This window comes from Accipiter gentilis, chromosome 8 (assembly GCF_929443795.1).
Source record: "Accipiter gentilis chromosome 8, bAccGen1.1, whole genome shotgun sequence".
Classification (NCBI taxonomy): domain Eukaryota; kingdom Metazoa; phylum Chordata; class Aves; order Accipitriformes; family Accipitridae; genus Astur; species Astur gentilis.
The window spans coordinates 20,416,310-20,441,748 of record NC_064887.1 but is presented as its reverse complement, the minus strand read 5'-3'; the positions used below and the strand labels follow the sequence as shown (position 1 = coordinate 20,441,748).

The 25,439-nt window shown below is 35.9% G+C and overlaps 1 protein-coding gene across 7 annotated transcripts in view; it reads right to left on the bottom strand.

Annotated features, from left to right (window-relative positions):
- Positions 1-7,475: 7,475 nt before the first annotated feature.
- Positions 7,476-25,439, bottom strand: part of TLCD4 (TLC domain containing 4) — a 40,342-nt gene continuing 22,378 nt past the window's right edge. For all 7 annotated transcript variants that reach the window (XM_049807339.1, XM_049807337.1, XM_049807342.1 and 4 more), the window contains 5 exons: positions 22,290-22,379; positions 16,855-16,913; positions 14,894-14,988; positions 12,631-12,704; positions 7,476-9,200 (listed from right to left, as the gene is read on the bottom strand). In XM_049807339.1, the coding sequence (XP_049663296.1) occupies positions 8,885-9,200; positions 12,631-12,704; positions 14,894-14,988; positions 16,855-16,913; positions 22,290-22,379 (634 nt within the window). In that variant the 3' untranslated portion in view covers positions 7,476-8,884. The remainder of the gene's footprint in view (positions 9,201-12,630; positions 12,705-14,893; positions 14,989-16,854; positions 16,914-22,289; positions 22,380-25,439) is intronic.

Below are 25,439 nucleotides of genomic sequence, written 5' to 3'. Positions count from 1 at the left end.
AGTGCAAAAGGCAAGTGGGGAGACACAAGAAAAACATTCATTATAAATATGTAACAATTTGGTCAAAAAAGCCAATTTTTTTTTAAACATCCTATTTCATTGGAGCAATTAAAAACAAAATTAAAGTGGGAAAGAATTTAAGCTTCAAGTGGCCCAGTTACTACATTAACTTTGAACAAAGAAAATCCAAGTTCAAATCTGGAAGAGGGGGCTCCTGTACCCTCTGTATGTATTTTGGTGTAAAGAAAGAAGTGAGTGATTCTCTCCCATTTCTTTTGAAAAAGATCAGAAAGATTAATAAAGACAAATTCTAAACCACACTGAAGCAGTTCTAACAAGCGCTATTTCAAGTTACGTGACAACCTGAATTTTAAAACTTCTTTTATATATTCCTCTCGAGTGCTTTTAAGAACATGTTCACATACCATCTTTCAAAATAGGATCTTTCTTATTAACGAGGATGCTGCCATTCAGCGGGAACATGAAATAAAAATACAAGTATAAAGCAATATCAAATATCCACTCATTTTTGCCCTTTTACAGTCTTTATTATGCGAGAGGAAATTGTTTCCTCTCCTTTCTGCATGCAGGAATTACTAGCGTAGCATATTGAGAACCTGGAGTTAGGAAAGTCAGTAACTGAGTCTCTGTTATATGCCTTAGAAAACATTATGATTGCCTCCTCCATCATTGCCCAAGTTTTAGGCATATTTGGCTTTGCTGAAATCTCCAAGACTGCATTCACAAGTAACAGCTGTGTAAGCAGCACTAAAAAAGATACAACCATTTTAGTCTTCGCTTGCTGCAATTGACAATGCAGTTTTAATAATAAGAGCCTCCTGTAGACCAACTGACATCTCTGCTTCCAAATATTTCAAGTCAGTGGCAGAAAAACTCTAAGGTAATACACATTTTCTCTCTCTGATGTTCTCAAACTGAGAATTGGTTCTACACTCTCCTCTCAAAGTACATGATGTTGTTGATGTCAGTGTGCTGTCTCCCTGCTTTCCACCATCACGCTCCACCAGAAGCAACAATTGCACTACTTATTAGTCATTGTATAGATAATAGTTTTCACCCTTTATAAGATAAGCCAAGTAGCAAATACTTTTTCCTCAATGTAAAGCATTACAAAGAATACCATGGTCACAATCTCAAGGAGGCACGCAATCTACCCTTAGGTAGTGTACACTATGAACTCCAGAGAAGCAGAGCAAAATAAGAAGATACAACAGTAGTCCACCATCTAAAAAATGACATACAGCCACTGTGAAGATTAAATAAAAAATAATTTAAAAACCCCAAACTAATGCAGAATTATCGCACCGATACAAGTACAGGAAACAAAGTGTTCAGCAAGAACACAGAGAGTAATAAAAAAAAAAAAAATTGGGAGAAAACGAAGAGCAACTTTGCACCAGAACATGACAAAAAGGTGGATATACAAAATACTTTCTATATCCTACATCTTAGGGAGAAGTGTGTTTCTCACTTTAAGCAAGATTTGTTGAATTTGTCAGGTTAAAGAATGGCTCACTGAAAGGCATCCCTTGTTCCCAGCCATGCACAGTCCTTCCTTTCCACTATTCAGTGTTAAAAGCTGCCCAGTGCCAATACAAAAGCCTCCCAGCAAGCCCCCATTGTCCTTCCTCAAGCAGTTGGAAGTCTGACCTATATAGCATCTGACCCCAAATAACATTTCCAGACATTCCCAGTCACTTCCAAACAGACCAACTAGTTAATGAGTAGTACCCTAAGAATATAATTTACAAATGGAACTAAATACCCCTTAGAAGATGAGAGGAAAAAAAGTACAAAACACTGGAATGCTTTGTGTTTCCTTCTAGTAATTTAACCATTGCATAATACAAAAGAAAACTCAAAGAAACAAGCACTTCCTGTGCTTGCAAGCCAATGGTTAAGACACAAAACAGCAGCAACCTCCTTTGAGCATGGTCAGAAAAACCTCCGAGTTTTACCACACAATTCATGCTTCCCAGGCATACGTTCACCACACATATAGAATCTAGGTATTGCCATATTAAGGAATTTAATTGCCCATCTTAGTATTCAGCAAGGGACTGTGTAGTGCATCACATTTATAATATGCTGACAACAATAGCTCTTTATCGCTAGAGCCTTCAGACAACTGTCCATCCAGCTTATGTCCTGAAACGTGGTATTACAATACAGTGCAATATAATTCCACTATGCTATATAAGTTTTTCCTCAATACACAACAAAATTTATAGTTTTAAGTTATTCCTGGCCCCAGTGATGCCCTACGCAGAATTTCAGCCTTTTAAAGTCCAGCCACCTGAACAACAGTGTGGCTCAGATTTCATACTCCCTCCCCACCTTTTTTTAAATAAAAAAAGATATAGCACAAAATTTCAAAATACCATACAAGCCAGTTGTTTCTGAACTGAACTCGGACAAAATTGTTCTTTCATGATGCATTCATTATAGGTACATAAGCTATTACCATATTAAGAAAGAAAAATTCACAAAATGAGAAACTGTGTTCCTTTCCTTTATTATGAAGTACCAATACCTTGCATACAACATGCAATTTATTGCTTATTGACATTATTGCATATATCAAAGGGAAAAAAAAAAATCAGCCAATATCATTTTATGCAAGCTCCTAAACTATTCAAACAAAATATAGAAATGCTTTACAATATCACTGAAATGCAAACAAAAATTCAGATTTTTTTTTTTATTATAAGTAAACTTAATAATCATTTGCCTTACTATGACTGAGTACTTTTGTCATTGATCTGCAGAATTGTTATATTGCATTTTAAAGTTCTTGTGCCACGATAAGGATTGCTACTACAATCAGGCCACATTACTATTTGAATTTAATAATGCAATCCTGACATTTTGTGACAGTATTAGTATTTCCTGCAAACCAGATTGTCAAGATTTACCAGAAATCAGTCTAGCAGAATTTACAGTCTTCATCCTTGCTCTGCACATTAGATATATTTACCAAGTTTCTTCTTAGACAGATTATATAAACATTTTTGAATTACAGGCTCCATTGCTTATGCCTAACTTGTAACTCATTTGTTCCCAACAGTTTTTGTAATTTTGTTTATATCAGGCTAGCTGTGCTTATGTGTTAAATTATTCTACATATATGGGTATCTCTCGATACTAAAGAAAACACTGTTTGGTATATGCATGCTAGAAACAAATCCAGGATATTTGGATGTGTGTATATTAAGTGTGAAAATTATATAGCTGAGCTCATGATTAGCCCTTTTCCTCCTTTTCCCCTATCATATGATGGATTTCTCTTGTGAAACTGGAATAGCGTTACAATAAACAAAACCAATATATCCCACATTGCATTCAAAATGTTATGTTCTGTATTACAGCTTAGTATTAGTATTTAAATGTTGCTTTCAAACCTAGCAAATTTTTTAAAATACTGAAATTTAAAAACTTAGAAGACAATTTACATGCAACATGTTCCATTTGGGTGCAGATTCTCATACACTTAAATATTTATAGGCTCATAAAAGCATGTCCTGTCCACAAGACAAGTACAATGTTTGACATCCCACGCATAGATTAAAAATAAAGATACACTACAGAATATTTTGTTTGCTTTTATATTTTCAATTTCAGTAAGTAGGAAGTTATAAATAGCACACTGAATCATTATATGGTTGATACCAAGCCATGCTGAACTCTCTGTAATTCACTCTCTTAAAGACATTTCCTTTACATTACAACTAGATTAAAAATTTATATACATTATTATAATCAGATGGCCTCTCAGTGCAGGACATCACACAATGAAACTGATCTCAGAAGAAATTTTGCCAAAATATTTCTTATACCAAACAATACAATTTATTCTTCATAGCTACCTTCCATTCTTTACTGACCTATAAAGTGCTTGGTTATTATAAATAGAGGAAGAATGTCAAAGGAGGTAGCTAGTAGAGATTTGTAATGGATAAGAAACCTTACCAAGTATTACCACCTAAAAGTATGATTTGATGCTTAATCCCAGATCTCCAAACATCCCAAGTAGCACATCTTTTATCTTCTCTACCATAAAAAGAACTTTCAAGTAGCTTTCAGAAAATCCTAAAACCTTCACCTGTCCAACAAAGAGATTTTTACCTGGGTTTCGATGAAAGTTAAAAGTTGATAAATATTGATCACTATTTCCATTTGACTGCTGTGAGGATCTCAGCAATGAAGCACTGTTCTTTTTCCAGCTGTCAAATATATTCCATAGATAGAGAAACTCCACAAGGAACAAATCCCTCCTCATGAAGTTCCTTGTAGCCAGATAATGATTTTGTACAGCAGGCTATTAAAAATTTGAAAGAGGGCTGCCCATACTTTTCAAAGTCTTCTACACTTGCATTTTTTCATCTGAAAATTCTAGTTCCTTTCTATTTGCTTTATTGATGGCTTTCAGCAGCAGTCAACACTGCACCAGATCCTCAGCTGGAGTAATTGTCAAGCAGCCCTTTATTTCCTTTGAATGGCTCAGCAGAAGCAACACGAAACAATTTTACAAACTTTTCTATTAAGTGATCTTTTACGGAAAGCTTGTATGTACATATACTTAAAAACACACAAGTCCATGAGAAAAAGTCCTCTTCAGACAGCAATCAACAACTGATAAGCTATTTTATACCGCTTGAAAATTATAAAGTTTCATTTTCCACTGTGAACAGAGATATAGAAATACCCAAACCTTTCTGCTACGTATCAGTCTGCTGTTGTCCCAACCACAGCAGTAGGAAGACATCTGGATCTCTATACTTGTGCTCTCAAAGTCTCCACCTCTGCTCTTTAAACCTGCTTGAACACATTTGCTCACTTGTGTAAGCTTTTACTCTTAGGTTAACGCTAGTTCTGCAGCATAAGTAATCTTCTCCCATAATTCTCTAAGAAAAGATGGAGGCAATTGTCTTCCAGACACTCTAATTAATTTTTAGTAAATTTTAATACAAAATTTGGATTTTTAAAGAATTTATATATGTCAGCTCCCCTCATTTTCCTGTGCATAGGGTATTTTTCATTATTCAATAAACTCTATTTTTTAAGCAATTAAGTTATTAAGTTATTGAGCTCACTCAAGGTAGCATGTATTTAAAGAGGTAGAGTAGGCTTCAAGATATGTAATTCTTACCACTGCAGAATGCACACAGATAACCCATAAAGCATCTCTGTAGTGTAAGGCGCTCGACTTCATGGAACACTCACCAAGAAAATGAATATTTGAAGTACATTTCCTCTCTGCAAGTACTGTATCCACAAATCAATTATAAAAGCAAAACTTGACCTACCATTCTGCTGTAGTAGTTCTGAAAGTGGTATTTACTCATCTTTTGGTGAAAAAGTAAAGCCATAAAAAAGGGAAACTTGCATTCCTACATGCAGCCTTACCAGTACAAACAGCCTCTCCCTCATTGTGCTAATTTTATGTCACCTGGTACTGAAGAATGTAAAAGAAGAGAAAACAAGATATCTGAGCATTTTTTTGCAAGATTAACTCCTGCCATTTGATATGTCCATGGCAAAGACACCTGGTGACATACCAAGGGTCTGCTTTTACACTAGACAATGCATCTGTTAAAAACAGAAGTTTTCAGCCACTAACAAGATAATATTACATTCTAAAGGTAGCATTTATTACAATGCTACTTATCATGCATTTACTTTTTTGCATAAAAAAGCAAAGACACAAGCTTGCAACATTAAATTTCATCAATATTTCACCACTGTTTCAAAATTAATAAAGTGCAATTGAAAAATGGGTGCTGCAGCTATCTAATTTGCTGTATTATAAGCTTTAAATGGCAGGTAAAAAGTGTCCTATACTAATGAGTTCAGTACATGACAACTTTGCAGCCTGTTTACTACAGTCCTTGCCGAATACACAAGTATTAACATTTTTTTTCATTAGAAAGTTGTTTTCTGACACATAGTAGATGCATCAGGACATAACTGCAATACAATAAAAAAAGCAAATTAGAAAATTTAAAAAATAATGCATTGCAAAATATTGTTTTAATTACACTACTTTTGTCGAGCAATCCAAAATATTACATGTTTTAAAATACTTATCCCACTGCCCTTCCATTCTGGATTGCTGCCCAGTGTATTATGCAGGGGTTTGGTTTGGTTTTTTTTGTTTTCAATCTAGTTTTAACACAATTTTATTACAGTTTGACCTACTTTTTTTTTTTTCCTATCAGACACAAGTGTATCTAGAAGGGAAGGATATGGACCATTTTAATTAATGTTCCCCATTGAAAACAAAAAATTTAAAATTATAAAACATTAAAAATTAAAGCTAAGGAATGAATTTCAAAACGTTTTCATGAGTTATCACCTTAAGAGTTGCTCCAAATCATCTTCCTTAGCTATTTTTTTATCCTACTTCCCAAATAACAAAAGCAGACTTCTACTTTCAAACTTATTCTCCAAAATGTTTGAATTTACTCAATTTAAGATTTATTTTAGAAAGGAACAAGCTATTACAAAATGATTCCTTAATCTAGTGACTTAAAAAGCACAAAAGTCTTTCACGTACACCTTTAAATCATAAAGGTGATAGAAACAGAGCCTTTGTACGTAGTCTAGATTTTGCATTAGGTACACTGAAATCACTATTTTAAAAGATACCAGGTTCTGCAAAGTAGTATAAAAGGGAGTCTGTTTCTTTCAGCCAAGCAGGTCACAGGATCAACTCCCAAAGACTATGGATTTACTGGTACCCAAATAAGGCATCACGCTCACTCAAATCATACAGCTAAACAGATTAATTGCTAACTTTCCCAAGGCATAAACAGCTCTTTTGTCTGTAAGCTTGTGAAGTATTAATAAGCACAGAATCCAGAAACCACGAGTATTGACAATCCTTGGTATCTCCTTTAAAAAGGCAGGATTGGGAAACGGTTTTGGAAAAAAGCCTGCCCAGTTAAACAGTGGAACTAGGCTTGTAAAAGTGCATGTGACGCTAGCCCAAACAATACTCCCAGGCATCATTTTAACTGGGGAACTAAACTCATGGCAGCCGCCTTGGTTATAAGGCATTTGAGCCTATGCAGTCCTCTTGGGGTCTAACAGACATCCAACTCCTGGAAGACAGAAGTGCTGTGTCCCTCACCTGAGAGTGCAGTATTGGGGCACTCACACCTCCGACTACAGAGGGGAGAGTTCATGTCACCCAGCTGTGTTAGATGGAACAGGACAAGACGAAAACTAATTATCCTACACGGGGAAAGTATTTTATCTTTTTGTTTAAAAATAAATTGCTTAAACAGTCTGCTACAATAATTGGGATGTGCACTAAAGTACTGGCTGAAAATGCATACTTTCAGCACACCTTACCAGAAGGTATAACAAATAACATGTAAAAAAAACCCAAAAAACCAACCACCACCACCACCACCCCAAAAAAACCCCACCCCACCAAAAAAAAACAACCAACCAACAAAACCCACACCAAGGGAAAAAAACCCAGAAGTTAATCAGTCCCAATTCAGATATGGTTTAAAGTAAGCAAAACAAAACCAAACTACACACAAATACAGCTCTCAAAACCATTTAAAAATAAAACAAAACCCAGAATTTCCTCAAATTGTATTATAAATTACATTCTAGGCTATTCCTAGATGGTAAGATTCATCTCTGATGACCTCCAAACCTTTAAGTTTGCAGAAGAAGGAACAGGCTACCTATTGACAAATACATGGTTTAAAAAAAAATAAAATGTTGTGCCTACAGAAGCAAACTGTCATTCTAAAGAATTACTGTCCAGCTTTACAGAAGTTTGGCACAGTTAATTCAAGAATGTTTTTAGTCAACACCTCAGATTTCTGATGTGATTAACAAGGAAAATGTGACAAAACCCCTCAACACTTCATATCAAATGGGTCATTTCTGTGATAAAAGAAAAAAAATATTACTGTAAGTTACACAACACATATACAGAAGAATTTTATCTCTTTACAATTAAACTTCACATCCAAATAGCCAATGGTTAAAAATACTCTGAGGAGAGTTGCAGCACTTCTCAAAGGTAGTAGCAGCAAAGGAAAAAGCACTCCAGTAAGAATTATGCTGTTTCCACACATCATTTACCATACTAGTTTATAAAAAAAATTCCATGGGCAATTTAGAAGATGTACTATTGCATGTAATCTAACACAGCAAAAGTCAATCCTTCCCATTAAAATCAGAGAATTTTAACAATTTTTAAGATATTCTGTAGTCTTATAATACAGCATTTTAGATAAAATTATTTCATAAATTTCCCAAAATGGTTTGCATTCATATAAGGCAGAACAAAAAACAGTAAAAGACTTCAGAGAATCAAAGCTAAATTTTTAGCTTTTCTTGCAAAAATTAAAAAGTTGTCAAGAATGAAATCTTGATTGTTATTCCTAGAAGAAAACATAGAAACTTGCCAGGAAAATTGCACCATATTGGGAGTTTGGGGATTTTTTTTGTTTTGTTTTCTAAAAAAAGAGAGATGTCAGTATTCACTGGATTTATAAAACACATTAATGTGAGAAACCTGAGTGAAACACTTCGAACACACTGGTGGACAACAAGCAAGTAACCAGTCTGCTCCATTCTAAATTCAGTAGCTTGTAACTGCTTAGAACAGACACGTGGAACTCATTTGTGTGAGCGTTTGCTTTTATTCCTCACCAGACAGGATCCGAAAAGCGTGGCCCTGGGTGTGCAGGCAGTGTGGCTAGGGAAAGAGTAAGGTCAATACAGAGGTAATACCTTGTTTCCTTAAGAGGAGCATTCCATGGCAGAAATGTACACTGTTTCAGTGAACCGAAATTATTTTCATAGCAGAAATTTCATTTTACGTATATGATTTCTAGTCAGATTTTCCATTTCTATGAGTTTTGGCTTCCTCCTGTCCGATAAGACAAATTACTTTGTAGCATCCTTTTGCAATTTTGACCATCCACATCACATTCATAACATCCAAGACAACACTTGAGATCATCCAGGCGCTCTGGGCTGCAAATCCTAATCTCTGGAAAGCCTCTGTTCCAAATGAAGAAATTACATGGCTGTAATATATAGGCATGACGGCAATCCTCACCACGAAGAACACAACTGTCATCAGCACACCATTGATGATGTTGGCCTTTGAAGATTTGGGATATCCCAGTACTTCAAAAAACCACCTGCAAAAGAAGTGTTCACAGATACCAGGCAGACTTAAAGGATTTTATTTCTTTTTTTTAACTAATCATTTAATTTATTATTTGCTTCTACCCTTATAATTTCTAAATTATTGCAGTGTGTCTTGGCTTAGTTGCAAATTCTTCTGCTTGGCTACATTTTTTTCCCCACTTAAGCAGTGCATGATATCCAGTACATTGCAGAATAGCATGTAGAAAATCCTCATTTGAATTGTAAGCCAGCTGACAACCAGTGTGCATTTCAGTGACTACAGTGTAATACCCTATAATTCAAATTCTCTTTTAAAATTATAAATACATATTTATTACTTGTTACTATAGTTTACACCAATGGGCAACAAAAATTCTATTTCCTTCCCTGAAAGCAGTTCTAGCACTGTATTTGGATATGGTAATCTAGATAGAGCTCTAATTTCCAGTTTCTCAGGTTTGGATTTTTCTGACTGCTTCTGTTCAGCCTGAAACCAGAACTTCAGAACAAGACACTGTAAATGACACTGGATCATGTCACAGCCAGGTATGTTATGCAATGAAAAAGACAAATCTAATAACACCCTCTCCCACTACTACTACTGGGTCGTAAGTGGTCTTGCAAAAAAAAAAAAAAAAAAATCTTGCATATTAATTCCTTAGTAGACAGGCATAACTTATTTATTGCCTAGCACACAGAACCTGTGAGTTGAATTCCTAGAAAAAGGAACAACAAACTCCTCTAATTCTTTATCACTCACACTTAAGCCAGAATAAACACAAGGAGAAATTGTGCAACAATGGCAGGATAAAGACAGGACCACAGGAAAATTATTTAAATCACTGTATTCGTGATGGGGGTTGGGGAGGGGAAGTGGAATAATCAGTTTATTTCCAAGAATATATAAGGGTAAAACTATTTAACAAAATAACAGTTGTAAAACTGGTTTTAAAATTAATTTTTAATTTAATTACCTACAGATTACAACCTAGGTAATTATAGATATACTAAAAAGATTTGCCAGACATCCAGCTCTAACAGAAATACTGCAGGAATTCATTAAGTGTGCAACTGAGACAATTAAAATCCAGGCCCTTGAGGTGGCAGTCCAGCCTGGAAGCATGATACTTCACCACAGAAACACTTTACCGGGATGAAGAAGAGAGAGACCTGATATATTTGGTCAGACTAAGAATCAGAGCCTGTACTTTTGTTGATGTATACAATGCAGATTCCAAAAGTAATATAAAAAAAGGTTTTAAAATAAACTGTGATATGCCAGTATAGGTAACTGGACATCTGCTTAGCAACCTCCCTCTCCCAGCAAATTCAAAAAAATGCAAGTCAGAAAATGACAGTTATGATTAAAATTTAACCTACCACAGTTCATAATTAATTACATAAATGCTGATACTAGCATTAAAAGATCTAAATGCTTGGCATGGAGACAACTTCCAAATAGATATCCCTAACAACACAGACAGGAAATACACAGACCAGTTCTGAGATTAGAATATCTTTTTATATATTAATAATAGCTCTTCTGGTAATACTAAGAATGCAAACAAGAAACATAATCTAAGTAGTTCTCATTATCCACTACTTACTGTTGTAGGGGTCTGGTTCTCTTCAAATTTAATGAAAACAAAACAAAACAAAAATAACCCACATTCATACACTAATGAGATGTCATCCCTTAGTGCAAGAGACTATCTCCTACAGTGATTTCTGTTTTTCTGAGAAAGCAGTAAATGTCAGTATTCAAAGGCATATGATCTCACTATAGGCATTTTAAAAGTTTAACATATATTACTTTTAATAGCCACATGTATCACAATACTTCTTAACACCACAGTCTGAAAGGTAAGCATCAGTATAGGTACCACTTAAACCCAGGATGAAATCCTATCTTGGTAGAAGTCAGTTGGGAGAACAGCCATTCACTAGGACATGAATTTCAATATAGAAACCTAGAATATAATACCAGGTTTTTTCATTTTCTTACTCTCCTCTTGTATTACTAAAGTAAGTTAAAAGAAGTGTTTATTTACTCCTCAGTTTCTCTGTGCACACGGACACAGACTACGTTAGACTATAATCTCCTACTCAACATCAATTGTGCAAATGAAAGCAACCTCTGGAGAACTTCATTATCACACCCTGCCCTCCTCTAAGTTGAATTTACCAAGCTAATGTTCGAAAGGGATCTCAGCACAATCTTTTTTTATTTAGAGATCTGAAGAATGCTACAGTCTCATAAAATATTTCAGAGTTTACAGTCACAATGCAGTAATGGGTAATACTCAGATACCCTGTTTGCAGGAGGATTACAATTCCTATTTGCCTTACAAACCTTATCCTTTCTCTACTAGACACCTGGAAAAAAAAAATAGATGCCACACATGTAGGATCAGAAAGTAGAAATACACCCCAAAAGGTATGGGTGAGGAACAGGTATCTGATAAACTGAAAGATCTGATCCTACATTGCAAAAAAATGGAGGAAGAGGAGAGGACTGCAGCACTGCCCTATACCAAAGCCCCTCTCCTGAGGTGAAGTCTTCCTGGGGCAAATCCCTGTCCCCAGCTGGGTCAGGGTGGCTACACAGCAAGGAGAGAAGCCACCCTCCCCAGAGCACTGGGAAACTCCATGGACTGCTTTCCCTACCTGTGGTACATGGCATTACCATGCTCCTTTTCTGATACTCACAGCAGCAATTCTAGTAGCAACACTAGGAACCAGAAGCTGTGTCAGGCTTCAACTCTCACTAAACTCTGCAAAAGAGCCTCCTGCTACTTTCTTCTCTGATTACAAGTATGAAGATTAACCATTCCAGACATATTTAGGTGTTTTACATTTTTTTCTAATTTAAGTGCTCAAAATAATTTCCAGAACTATTTTTGAAAGTAAATAAATATTTGTATTATTCTATGTATTCATATGCATATATTAATATTGATCTGTATATGTGCAGTATTGCAAAATAAACTTCAAATTATCTAGGGCAATGCAATTCCATTCTAGGATTCTGATGACAATGTTATCTTGCTTCATTTCCTGGTCCATGATGCTAAAAAGAAATCCCTATTGAAAATGATGGCTTTATTATAATAATTAAATGAACATACAAAGGCTAATTAACAATATTAAATTTGTGAACTTTTTTGTTCAGCAGTTTCATAAAAATTTGGCATTTCATATGAAGGCTGGTCTACTTGAAAATGGAACTCAAGGGTGAATACATTAGTTATACTGTTGCAGTTATAGCAGCAAAAAGTTTTCATAGCAAAAAAGGTGTCCACATAGTAATCCTTAGTTCAATATATATAAATTCCCTTTCATCAGACATTCAACAACAACAAAAAAAGTTTCCTCAGTGTCAGGAATAATAATACAGATTAAAATTTAAAAGAACTATGAAAAAATTCCCTAACCACTTACCGCTGATTGACAAAAGGAGTGGAGAACTCTGCAAGCAGACGGAAGTTTCCAAAATAAGCCAACAGACCTTTGCTCTGGTTAGTAAAACAAAATAGACATGCAAAAATCAACAATGTAGATGTGAAATCTGGATTAAAGTCTTCAAGTATGCAGAGAATGACAGAACATCTCAACTTCTTTATTAAAACTGATAGTAAGCCAGTTTACCAGCTGTGGTCAACTTCCTTACAATTCAAAATCAAGTTTACTACAAAAGCTGCAATTGTCCTTCAGGTATCTCAAATTAGTAGTTTCTTACCTTAAATAAATCTTTAAAAAGACTTACAGTTCAGTGGCCACAGAAAGCTAGCTAGAAAAGACTGGCACAAGTAGTCATAAATTATAATTATAATGCTACTGTTACTGTCTAAGAGAATTATAAATATTTTGGACTTCTCAATGTTTAAATAAGCCCAAACAGAAACACTGTAAGCTAAAGAAAAACGTCCCTGCATTGTTTTAGGAGGATAATTTGCCAAAGTGAAGATGAATTCCCAGCTCTTATTTGGCAGCACAAAGGGTACATAAAGCCCTTCTCTCCTCCCTACTGCAGAGGAAGTTTCACCAGCTCTGTGACAGTCCCTGCCTTGCCCTGTGGGTTGGAAGAACAGCACATCTTCTCCGTGCCAGTATCCAGATAACTGCATGGTATATTTCCGCTGATAGACATTGTAACTGAGCACTTTTCTCCAAGTGACAAAGTACAGCATATTCTCTGCCTTATCATTTGGTTGTGCTGGAAACAGTATCCCATTACACAATGGCTGGGTAAGCAGCAGTTTGCAGATGTAGAGATAAAAAGATATTTTTTAAAATTTCGGTAGGTCTCCTGGACAACCTATGCAGTGTGTCATGATTCCTCTTTTCCCCACCAAGCATACTAATGCCCACTACTTCAGGCATTTTATGTCAGCTTGCACTACGCTGAAGAGGAAAATCGGCGTTCTTAATCAAATTCTCTCCTATCTTCCAGAGCAATTTTTGCCATAAGATACTTATGAGTAACTTTCTCTGAAGATAAGAGAATGAGAGTAACACAGAGACACCCAAGGGCAGAGCTATACCCAAATAAGAAGAACTGCTTTAAGAGAAATTCACACCAAGACTACGCTTTCTATTTACTCAAGAAACAAGTAATGAATTTTCTGCATCAGGGATTAGCCTTCATAGTGGTATTTTCATTTCTCTAATATTCAGCTCTTACACACTTTCATCCATGATAATATTAGTAGATCTAATTATCTTCAACCCAAAAGAGAGTATTTACTTGTCAGGATACTTCATCCTCTTTAAACCATTACATGGGAAATATGACAGTAATCTGGCATCTTGACATTTTTAGAATTGTAAGCCTGGGATTCACACAGTAGGCAAAGAAAGAAATGTGGTAAATGAACTAAATTGTATTTTATAAGATTGCTTTATTTACTGAATGAGCTTTTCAGAAGAAATTCAGGAGCATTATTCTGGAGGTCAATAGGATTTCTACAAAGTCACATAGGCATCTTTGAGAAATTCCAGCAGCAGCAAAGAGTAACTAGGTTAGTCTTTATCCTAGAACAGTATCCTTCTCTTTCCCTTTTCCCTTCAATGTATGTACGCCACAGATATTTATAGATACATATGGTTAATCATCCACTGTTTCCCCACCGAAGTAACCTTAAACAAGAAGTCTCAGAGGATCAGTTTGTGTCATAACAGATTTTAAAAAAATAAATAAAAATTGAAAAAGAAGAAAAACACACCCCAGAAAAAACACACCCAGCTGATAGTAGTACAGTCACCAGGGCTAGGGATCACTGACCTCATGGCCTTGCAAATACAATCACAAAGCAGAACATAACCACTTGAAAACATTTCCTCTTAATTTTCCAACTAAATATTCAGACTTGTGGTTTTGTTTGAAACCTCTTTCTACAACCATGTGAAAAGCTCCTCTGTCAAAGTCTCCCTACAGCAAAAACTGAGAAGAGTTTTAATTTCAGCAGTTAAAGTTACACATTTTTGTTGAAGGACTGCAACATTGAAAAGGCATGCACTTACCACAAATGACTGATAAAACCATTTAGAAAGTAATGATGATTGAAAATATAAATATGCCTTTCACAAAGCTAATATACCAACCAGTGAAGAATTTTTTTTAAACATGAAGCAAATGAGATCTATAAAAGCATTGTCTTCAATCTCATCTGCTTGTTATGTTACTGGAAAATACAGCACTCACCAGGACAAAATAGTAAGCATACAGAGCTGCCAAGTGATGTATTACAAAAAATTTGTCACCAATTGCCTTCCAGTAGTAAATAATAAGCAACAAATCTACAAGAGAAAAGAAATAATGATAAAGAACAACTTATTATACTACTGTGGACCTCAGAATAGTGTTTCTCTTAAGTTTTAGAGGTATAAATGCCAACATATGGCATCAGTAGAAACCCTCTGAATTCATTATCCCTGAAGAGATTATCTTTATCCTAAAGACTTTATTTTAGTCAAAGCATATAAGCAACAGTATTCTTCCAACAGTTGCCATAAATTATTACTTTCCACATCAATGGAAGTAGAGGCAATAGCTTTAGCTGAAATATTTTGGAAAGAAAAAGTGGATCCCAAATCTTATAGCAAGACTTCACACTTATGAACCCAAAAATTTGAACAAGTGACAAAAAAAAAAAAAAGAGGGAGCAGCTACAGGGGACATAGCCAATATACAAATACACGCAATAAATGCAGAGATCTCTTACAGGGAACTTCTGAAAAAGTAGCTATATTAGCAAACAGGGAATCATTTACCAAGAATATTTTGCAAGGGGCACTTGGAATGAGAAGCATGTTTGCTTTATTTAATCAGAATTTTCCAGTTACTGCAGAAGCGATACAGTGGACCTGAGTTAGTGTTACAAGGAAAGCTTTGACAGAAAAGTTCTTTCTGCTCCCATGATGGTCTGAGATTCCAGAAGATTTTCTTTTCTGTACTGGAACAAGCGATTTCTGCCCCTACTTTCTCCAAATGAGTATTTTGGACTGGAATATTAGTGACCAAGGTTCCAAATCAAAGACTTTACCCCTGTGCTTTTTGTATCTCCAGTGAGTGCCTTGATCTCTTTTATATTAGCTATCCTCAGGCAGGACTCTGTATCATCTGACATAGCTGTTCCACTTCCTATTAATAATTAAACATTAACCATAGAAGGAAGTGAGAGAGAATGAGTGGCCAGGTTCAGGTCTCTGTTCAAAGGCATTCATTAATTCATAAAGAAAGACTAATGCATGATTATTCAAAAATAGATTCCAATGAATTTAAACATGAGAGCTGAAGTTCTTATGGAAAAAAACAGAGACTTAAACTAACCCACAGTTTAACTGAGTGTGCTGATCACCAGATTATCAGTTCCACTGGGGTAAGAAATGCAGTCTGAGAGAGATGATCAAGTCCACAGCCCCATCTCTGACCAGAGACTCCAGCCTAACATGAGAAGTTTTCCTTGAAAATAGTCCAAGACACAACAAGTTTTTGCTTTGATAAGTCAGTATTGTCCCCACACCCCATAAAAGAAAGCTCCAAAGCATTTTGTAGCAAAATTACCATACCAATTTTAGTTGACAGTAAATAATTAAGAACACAAATCGTATGTAGGGGTAAATGCCATACCAAGAAAATAATTTAAAATTTCCATGTTTTATACCTGACTAAATTTTGGTTTAAAGTGAGACTAAAAGGTGGGCAGACAAGATCCTATGGCATCATTTGCCTCAGCTTGTATTGAGGGTTACTAAAATTCTTCTGCCAGCATTCTGAGGTCACAGGAAGAAACAAATGATAAAAAAGCTACGAGTTGTAGACACCCTGAAGAGAATGAAGGGCACTGCTTTAACACCTTCTCAATTGGCTGAAGGACAAAACTGAGCTGGAGTTGGTGGTTGTGTATCAAACCATCATAAAGCCACACAGTGGCATTTTCTTAGTGCTTGGGGAGATATCATTCCATCTTTAACATCCGCTGGCAAGATCTTGTGATTTCACCACAACCCACAACTCCATTAGCAATTTTAAAAGCCACAGTAGAAACTGTATTGTATACACACATTACATCTCCAGCATAGTGGCTCAGTATAAATACATAGGCATAGTGACTCAATATAAATATACAGGTTGTGTGTGTTATATACACATTGCATAATTACCAGAAATGAGGTAGCCTGTAGTAATAGCAATATTCAGTTTCACAATTGAAGGGTCACCCCTGTAAACATACCAAAAATACATAGTTACAGCCTTTATAACAAGGTAATTTGCAAAGGACATACACATATCAAACATATAACGTCCATCAGGTCACCTTATTCTTGGCCCATCAGTAAGCTGTTACAAGATTTGGTTAAGAAAGGTCCTAGTCATGAAAATGGATTCCTTCTCCACCCAGATATAAGATATCTACTAACTACCCTAATCAGAATTATCCCCTGCCTTGGGGTAGAGACTGCCCAAAGAGCCTTGCTACAGACCAGAACTGAAACCCAGCAAGTACCCTGAGCTGGCTTCTCTGGAAACAGAGGATAAGAGAGAACAGCCCAGTCAGTGTCTCAGCACTTTAACTGACGCTCTGCATCTCCATTTTTGTTCTTCTGCCAGTGTTAAAACTTTGTTAAGGATGACAAAAATATCTTGCTCAGCTGGTGCTTTTCATATTCATAAGAGGATGGATGCTTATAGGGATAAACAGAGTACAAGGAGACAGGAAAGGAATTATTTGCCAGTTCTTTGGAGCGAAGGAATGTTCGATGAGGAATGCTTTTCAGAGTAGTTTCACACCTTCTGTCCCTTCCCTTTTGGTGCCAAACATTCAGCAGGCAAAGGTCTTAATAGCACACACACAATTTCAGTTCCTCTAGGATATTCAACAAACCCAAACTTGTGAATACAGCTCAAGAAAGGGAAGCATCCACATTACAGCAAGTAATATTTGTTCTTTCCTCCACTGTCCTCTGTGCATTCCTATTTTGAGGAGTTTGGTAAGCGTATCTCTTTTCCTTGCCATAAAGGCCATAACTTTCTTTTTCAACTAAGTTGTGCATCTAATCTGGATATGTTTTAGGTAAGTATGAAATGAGCTTCAAGTGACAGGTCTACAGATTTATAGAATGTGGACTGCTCAAGACAAGCTGTGAAAGCAATCCTTGTTGTAAACCTTTAGAGAAAAAAAATTAATAACTATGCTTACAGCCACCTCCAATACAAAGTCTACCTCAGCTAGAAAGCAGTAAAATGCTATTACTTAGCTGTTATTTTTTTAATCCTATTGGAATGAAGCAGCAGAAGAGATTTCCTGTATTATTACAATCTGTTCGCTAAATTTTAAAGCTTTCTTAGCATCTAAAACTAACTGCTTCCCTGAGTGAGAGGTGGCTTACAGAAAAATAGAAGGACTTACAAAAACAGAATTCTGCCATTAGGTGAGGGAAAACATTTCCAAGAGAGCCTGGAGCTCACTCCATCTCTTAAGATTGGCCATAGAGGCTCTCTTAACTACAAGTGCAGACAGGAACATTTCTCCATGGCTTCAAAACCTGGTTTCATGAGCTACGTAGGTTGTGGGCTGAGTGCTTCTTTAGGTGTAGCTCTTCTGAAAGTCACAGCTAGACACAGAGCATAGACAGATGTGTTCTCACAACGTTAGCAGAAACTCTGTAAATAGTTACAGCCCTCCCATTAGAGCCCCCAGCTGTGGCAGCAGCAACATAATGAAACTTGTAAGTGCTCCCAACACACTTCAGCACATTACCAAGATTTAGCCTGTGCTCAAGAACCTTCATATTCTTCTCCAGAGAACAAGCAAAGGACTGAGTATATGAAATTGGTTCCTTGATATTGGTAAACATGACTTGACTGGATGAGACAGGGAATGATTCATTTCCCTTCATTCTTTCCATGAGAACGGTCACCTTGCAGCAAACCTTCCCTAAACTTTCTAAAGCAACACTTCAACAACATATATGGCTGCACTACCCATCTGTCACGTCCCTTCAAGAAGAGTCCATGTTAGAATCCCAAATTAATCTCAATTAATGGAAAACTTCAAATTTAGTCTAAAATCTTCTGGATTTTCTGATCTATCTCCTTGAATAGGAAATGCAATGGAGCTTATGAGCCCTGATGTTTGCAGCCTAGTTTTGATGCAAGCAACAGCCAAGAGTGACAAACAGGGAGTGACTTGAATAAGCAAAAGGGAAGAGCTATTTCTTTCATGATTGGTAAGGAGGTATGTGTGGCCAACGAATTACACATGAACATGGACGGGCAGATATAACAAACAAGAGTCCACATGACTGACTTTCTTCAAACCGTTTTGCAGATACAAAGTCATACAAAATGCTAATCAAATGCCAGACTTCAAAAAGTCTAATGACTGTAAAGTGCACAGTCACATGAAAAAGCCTGCTCTTCTGTGAAGCTAGAACTTAATTCACTTATTTATATCTTTTCCCTCTCCTTATCTGATCCCTACCATCTCCACATTTTCTACTGTGTTATTCTCACCACCTCAAAAACAATTTCTACATAATCTATGTTAGCAAGTCTGCATTACATATCAAAAAAAAGGCAAAGTGTTATGAGAAATCCTAGACCATCAAAAAAGGTATACATACACAAGACTGATGCTTCCCTGTAACTTACCAATGCTCCAGTCTTTATTATCCTTTGTTAGGATCTATCGTATCTAGTTTCAGGCATTACCTGACAGTAATACCACATCTTCTTTCCACTGAACCCAAACCCTTTAGTAGCAGGAGTCCTGATCCCTTTCAAGACATATGGGTGTCATCACCACCATGCATTTAAGCTTTGCATGAACCCAAAAGTTAAGCTGACACATGTAGAGGCTCAGAACTTGTGATTTTCCATTATAGATATAAATATCTTTAAATCCCACAGAAAAGAACTGAATGGATACTGTCATACAGTCAACAACTACACAAAGAAGTTGGCAATAACTAGAGGGAAAGAGTGTATCAAAACATTCCCAGTAGTCTAAAATCAGAGCATCTGTGTATGTTTTCAGGCTACCTGGGTTAGAACAGTGCAAGAAAGCTGTGTGAAGGATTCCTGAACATTTACATACAAACTACTGAAACTAGATTCACAAATGTTTCTTGTATTGTTAATAAGAGACTCATACAGAAAGGCTTATGCATCCTTCATATCTGTAAATGACCAAGTCGCACAGCTTATGCCTACATTTCAAAAGGGCATTAGATTTCAAGACTGACCAGCCTTGCCACAGTCCATCTGGCATTTCCCTTTTTTTTTTCTCCCCTCTTCAGTCTTATTCAATTAAAATCAAGACTATGTGGATTCAGCAATGAATCAACTTAAAAATGATCAGCAACTTAAGACTTAACATACAGCTAAGCCATAAAACAGACTGGAAAAAGAAAATGGTTAAAGCTCTGCATGTTCAACTAAGGCTTTAATTATGGTGTACTGGGAACCAATATGACATATGGGGAATGCATAGACTAATGCCAGCCATCTCATTTTTTAAGAGTATTGTAAAAGTCAGCCTTAGAAGAAAAAGTATATCTGCAAATTCTGAGGAAACCACCCAATGATTCTAGCTTCACTGGCAGAAGAAAGCCTAACACAAAGTTGTATTTTACTTACAGGATGCCTACAACTACTTGTAAAGCCATGGGCAATATTATGTTTGGTCTTCCTTTGCACTTAATCATTTGCATGAATTTGAATTCAAATCATTGCATCTGTCTTAAATACACTAAGTGATACTTCACACATTTTAAAATTATTAGTTCGGTAACTAAAAATACTGATTTCCACATCTCGCATGTGTTCTGTGCGCTTTTAACTAAAAAATTCCTGAAACCACTAAGATAATTGACTGAGAAACAATTTACAGAAATACTGCCATGAAATGAATCTGAAGCTTTGATTTAAAACACAAAGATTAGATATACTTACACTAGATTTTTAAATATATATATAAAGCCTTCCAAATGTAAATAAAACCACTGATAGTAATCATTGTAAACATATCCAAACAGAAGAAATTTAATTAGAAGCAACAGTAGAAACACAGAAAAAAATTCCCCCAAAGGAATAAGGATTTTGTCTTTTAATATTTAATGTTTTTACATAATCTAGGATGCTAAGGCTCCATAAGCAAGATTAAGTTTTCAATGCAGTACACAAAAATATCTAACATAACTTTTCTGAAATTTGCTAAGAACAAAAAGTGGTTCGATTTCTGCTTAATTTGAATTTTTCCTGGAATTATACCAGGAAAATTTAGTAACGTGAAGACTCAATTTATTTATCATTACCAAGAGACTTTTATTTCTGCCATTCAAGACTTCTTTTGTACTGTTTAGAACAAGGTCTACTCAAACAAACCAGGATAAAAGCTTCTATCTGATAAAGCTTACCACAACACACACTGAAAGAGTTATAATAACACGCTGCTTTTCAACATGGTTAACAGTATCATAAGATATTCAGACTTTATTTGGTCTCTCTAAAGATACCAGAATGCAATGAAAAAGAATCCAACAATATAATCATGTATCACTACATACAGAAGAGGCCAATGTTGCCTAAATTTGTGTTATGGATTAGTGTTACATTTATTAAAGCCACCTAAGTCAGTGGCTGCACTTCAAGTACCCAATCCTGTCTAGTCCACACTGCATTGTCATTAATTTACAATATCAAAAGAGCAGAAGAAGCATCAGATGTTAAATTTATGTAGGTTTACACTGACTCACAGTGTGGTCTCTTGACAAGTTTAAAAACAGGCTATGACAGAAATATGAAATTAAACTTAAAGTAGTTAGTTAGTCTTCAGGAAAAATATGGGCTCTTCCTTCTATAGGGAAAGAATTCCAGAGGGTGAGTGAAATGTCAAAACATCAATAGCAATCTATAACTGACTTGACTAAAATAAATCCATCATGTTCCTTCTCCCTCAAAAAAGTGTGAAACAAAACAATATAACTAGAAATCAAGAAAAGATAAGCTTAATATAGAATATTTTGTTAACTAGAAAAAATATTAGAAGTCCACTTGTTAAATCTTCCTATTGCTTGTTAAGACAGCACTTGAAACTTTCATACTTTTTTTAAAAACAAAGATTGATAGAAGCTTTATGGGAGGCAAAAATATAAATATCTTATCAATTTAGACATACACATTTTATACATTTAATAGGCCCCTCCACGTTTTTGCCACACACACACACTGCGGACCTGCAACAGCATTTCAATTTCACTTTAAAATTATTACAGTAAATAGCATAGTTTCAGTCATGCTGACTTACAGTTACACTCTTGGTTCTATACTTTAGTAATTTAATATGCTATCTCAAATCAATTGCTTGTATTTTATCTATTCCACTTCAGAGACACAATGCACTAAGACATTAATACTGACAAAATAATTTGGAATTATCAAATAGTACAGACATAAAAATGGACACATCACAACTGCATATTTTAATAGGAAATGAAACAATTATTTCAGTAATTAATACACTGCAGGATTTTTTTTCCCTTCTCAATTATGTTATTTTATTGTGTAAAGAAAACAAACATGTAAAATGCCTTACCAGAGATGGTCAGCATTAACAGCGTCATCATACAACAAAATATATAGGCAAAAACCACCAACCACCAAGGCATGGAATGTGGACACTGTCCTGAAAAAGAGGTCACAGTCACAAGGAGGTACTGCCATTCATAATTTTCTATTCTGTGCTTAAGCTAGGATGAAACGGGGCAGGGGCATGCACAGTTAAATAGAAAGTAGGGTCTTAAAGTAACTGAGATCTACGTTTTCCTCCAATTATCCCATATATTAATGAATCCTTAAAGACAATATGACATCCAGTTCTTTAACAAGTACTTACTGTATTGTCCCACTTGCTGGAAAATCTTGAATATGAAGATTTCTTATTCAGATTGGCCCATGAGTCCTGCAGCAGCAGGCTTCTCCTTTCAGGCACCAAATTAACAGACAACCCATAATAAATCTGCCAAGTTCAGGTTTTGAAAACAGGGGCATTAAATGAAAAATCCCATCAAGGAAAGTTTCAGAAACAATTTCTAGTGCATTTGAAGTAGATTCTGGTTTTCAAAAAGAAAACTTGTATAACAAAAGGTTGTAGCTGAATATCTGAGGTATAACAGCTACAGGTTCATATAAACTAGCAGCTTGCAGCTTTATTTTATGCTCCTGTTGTCCTATATAAAGTCACAGTAATCAATCAGAGTTGCCTTGTCCACACTTGGGTACTAAACACTTTTTTTTCCCCCAAAGACATCGGTCTCAAGTGTACAGGCTGCACGCACAGTGTAGATAAACTCTGAATGTTAACAAGCACTTAAAGAGAATAACCTATTTACAGAGACCCCAGCAGGGTTTCTGCCAGCACGAAGGCCAAGGCCATTCCTGCCCTTTTGAGTCCACATGTATTCTTGGAAGGTAGAACAATGCAATGGGCATGGGTCCAAAATGTGTAACCTTGTTCCTCTAGCCATGGGTTTAACACTACTATAAACTGCACCTAATACTGTGTAGCTAGTGTCTGCTTTCCTACTTTTCAAGTGTGGCTAGGAAGAAAAAAAAGTTATGCTCCAAAATAGCTATCCTAAATCATGGATACTATTTGAAAGAGGAGAACTCTTAAGTTCAACGCTGTGTGATCAGAAACACCTCTGCAGCATATTCACAGCATTAACAATATGCACACAAATGTATAGATGCTGTTAGTTATTAGTCTTGCCTTTGTACATATTGAATACATGCATTTGGAAGTTATTAATATTTTAAGTGTGCATAAGTCACTCTCAGGAGTCTAAACTCTACCATGTAAGATTTGAAGAAAACATCTTACTTCCTGTGGAAGACTTTGCAAAGAAAGCGCAGGTTATAATCCCTAGTCTGTTCCTAGAAGTTGTATTATCATCTATTGGCATTAGAAGATTCTGTAACTTTTCATAAAATAAGTCTATATTTACAATTTGTTTAAAGAGCATCATCATGCTATTTTCAGCAGCTTTTTCAACAGCATTCCAAAAAATGAATGGAGGTTAATATAATATGAATAGTCAAATGTCACAAGCTGGATGACAACATTTACTAACCATTATAGCACAGGCTGCTCTTTTTTTAACAAAAAAAAAAAAGAAAATTTTGTTATCAGAATGTTAATGATAATTAATAGTTTAATTAAGATGTCTACTCTTGCAACACAAAATTAACAGAGAGCTAGGAACTTTGCTTCCTTTTTAAAACAAAGGATGGCATATAATACTAGTGTTTGAGAAATATCTGGAATTTTTGAACTTTAGGAGAAGATAATGCTGAAAGAAGTAAAATTTGTCCTAGAATATAGCTCATTAGTTTACAGTTGGAGTTTGTCTCAGAAGTGGCTGTTTATCCAAACCTTAATGTTTAGAATACAAGCTATGCACAAGCACAGCACTTGGGGGGGGGGGGGGGGGGGGGGGGGGGGCGAGAAAGTAAAAAAGCAGATTTTCTCCTTGACTCTGGACTTTGAAGTTTCTCCATAGAAGAGGGGACAGAAGAAGGGAAATAGTGCAACACTCCATTTTAATATGGAATCTAGGTCAAGCTGTCAAGCTCCGTACATTTGCCTGAAATTACTGTCAAAGCTTGCATCCTTTAACTCCTCATTAAACTGCAAAAAAAAAAGTTGCACTGATAAGTTGCATACTAGTTCCTTTATTATTGAAAATATATATATATATTTGCAACTGCTTAATAGCCGTACAAACGTATTATAGAAGAGATGACAGGAATTTATGCACAACTAATTAAAGAGTTATGCTACATCTGTGTCAAAGTATATTTTTTAACTCAGTTTGGGAGTCTGCATACTTAAGATTCCAGAAGCAATTAGTTTTTTGGTTCTTACTTCTTGGAAGGTCAGCATGAACAAATTGACAGTATGGAAAACACAGTCCAGAGTTGCAGCAAAAATGCTTGATTACAAAACCCTCTGAACTGTAACAATGTATTTTCAATGCTACAGCTCATTTCAGGCAGATGCCCTCTTCCAGACCCAGCTGAGCTGATAAAAATGCATAACCATCCTCTGTGCCAGTTTCCTTCAGGACTGCCAACAGAACCATTTGTGTGAGCACTGCCTACACCAGTTCAATACAGGACAAAATAACAACCATCTACTTTTAAATCATTTAACTTTTAAATCAGTCAACCCAACTCATTTTACTGGGAGACAGTAACCTTCTCCACCTGCACAGCTGTCTGCACAGTACATGTAGGTCCATCTACATTCTCTGAACGTATAAGATACTCCTTGGTGTGTCTCTTCATTTTGGTGAAACACCGGAGTGATGAGGCAGCTTGACAAAACATTGTGTTTGATCAGCAGTGTTAACAGTCAACCTTTTGTAGAAACGCAAGCACAGTTAGCCTTGCTTTCACTTCATGCCCTGTGTTTCATGCCTTCTAACTCTAGAACTGGATCTAGCACTGGACCACAACTCATCTGTGTGCTAACATCTACATCCTGCTAACAACCCCAAGAAAAAATGTGGAAAGAAGTAAAAAAGGACACAGCCTGGGGTGCTGTATCAACTTGAGTAGTTAAACACCTTACTACAAAGTAGCCCAGAGATTACAGAGTAGCTTATTTCCAGTACACTTGTGATGTGTGAAACAATTCATAAATTGTTATGCAAAGCACTACAATTTAGCATAGTGCTACCAG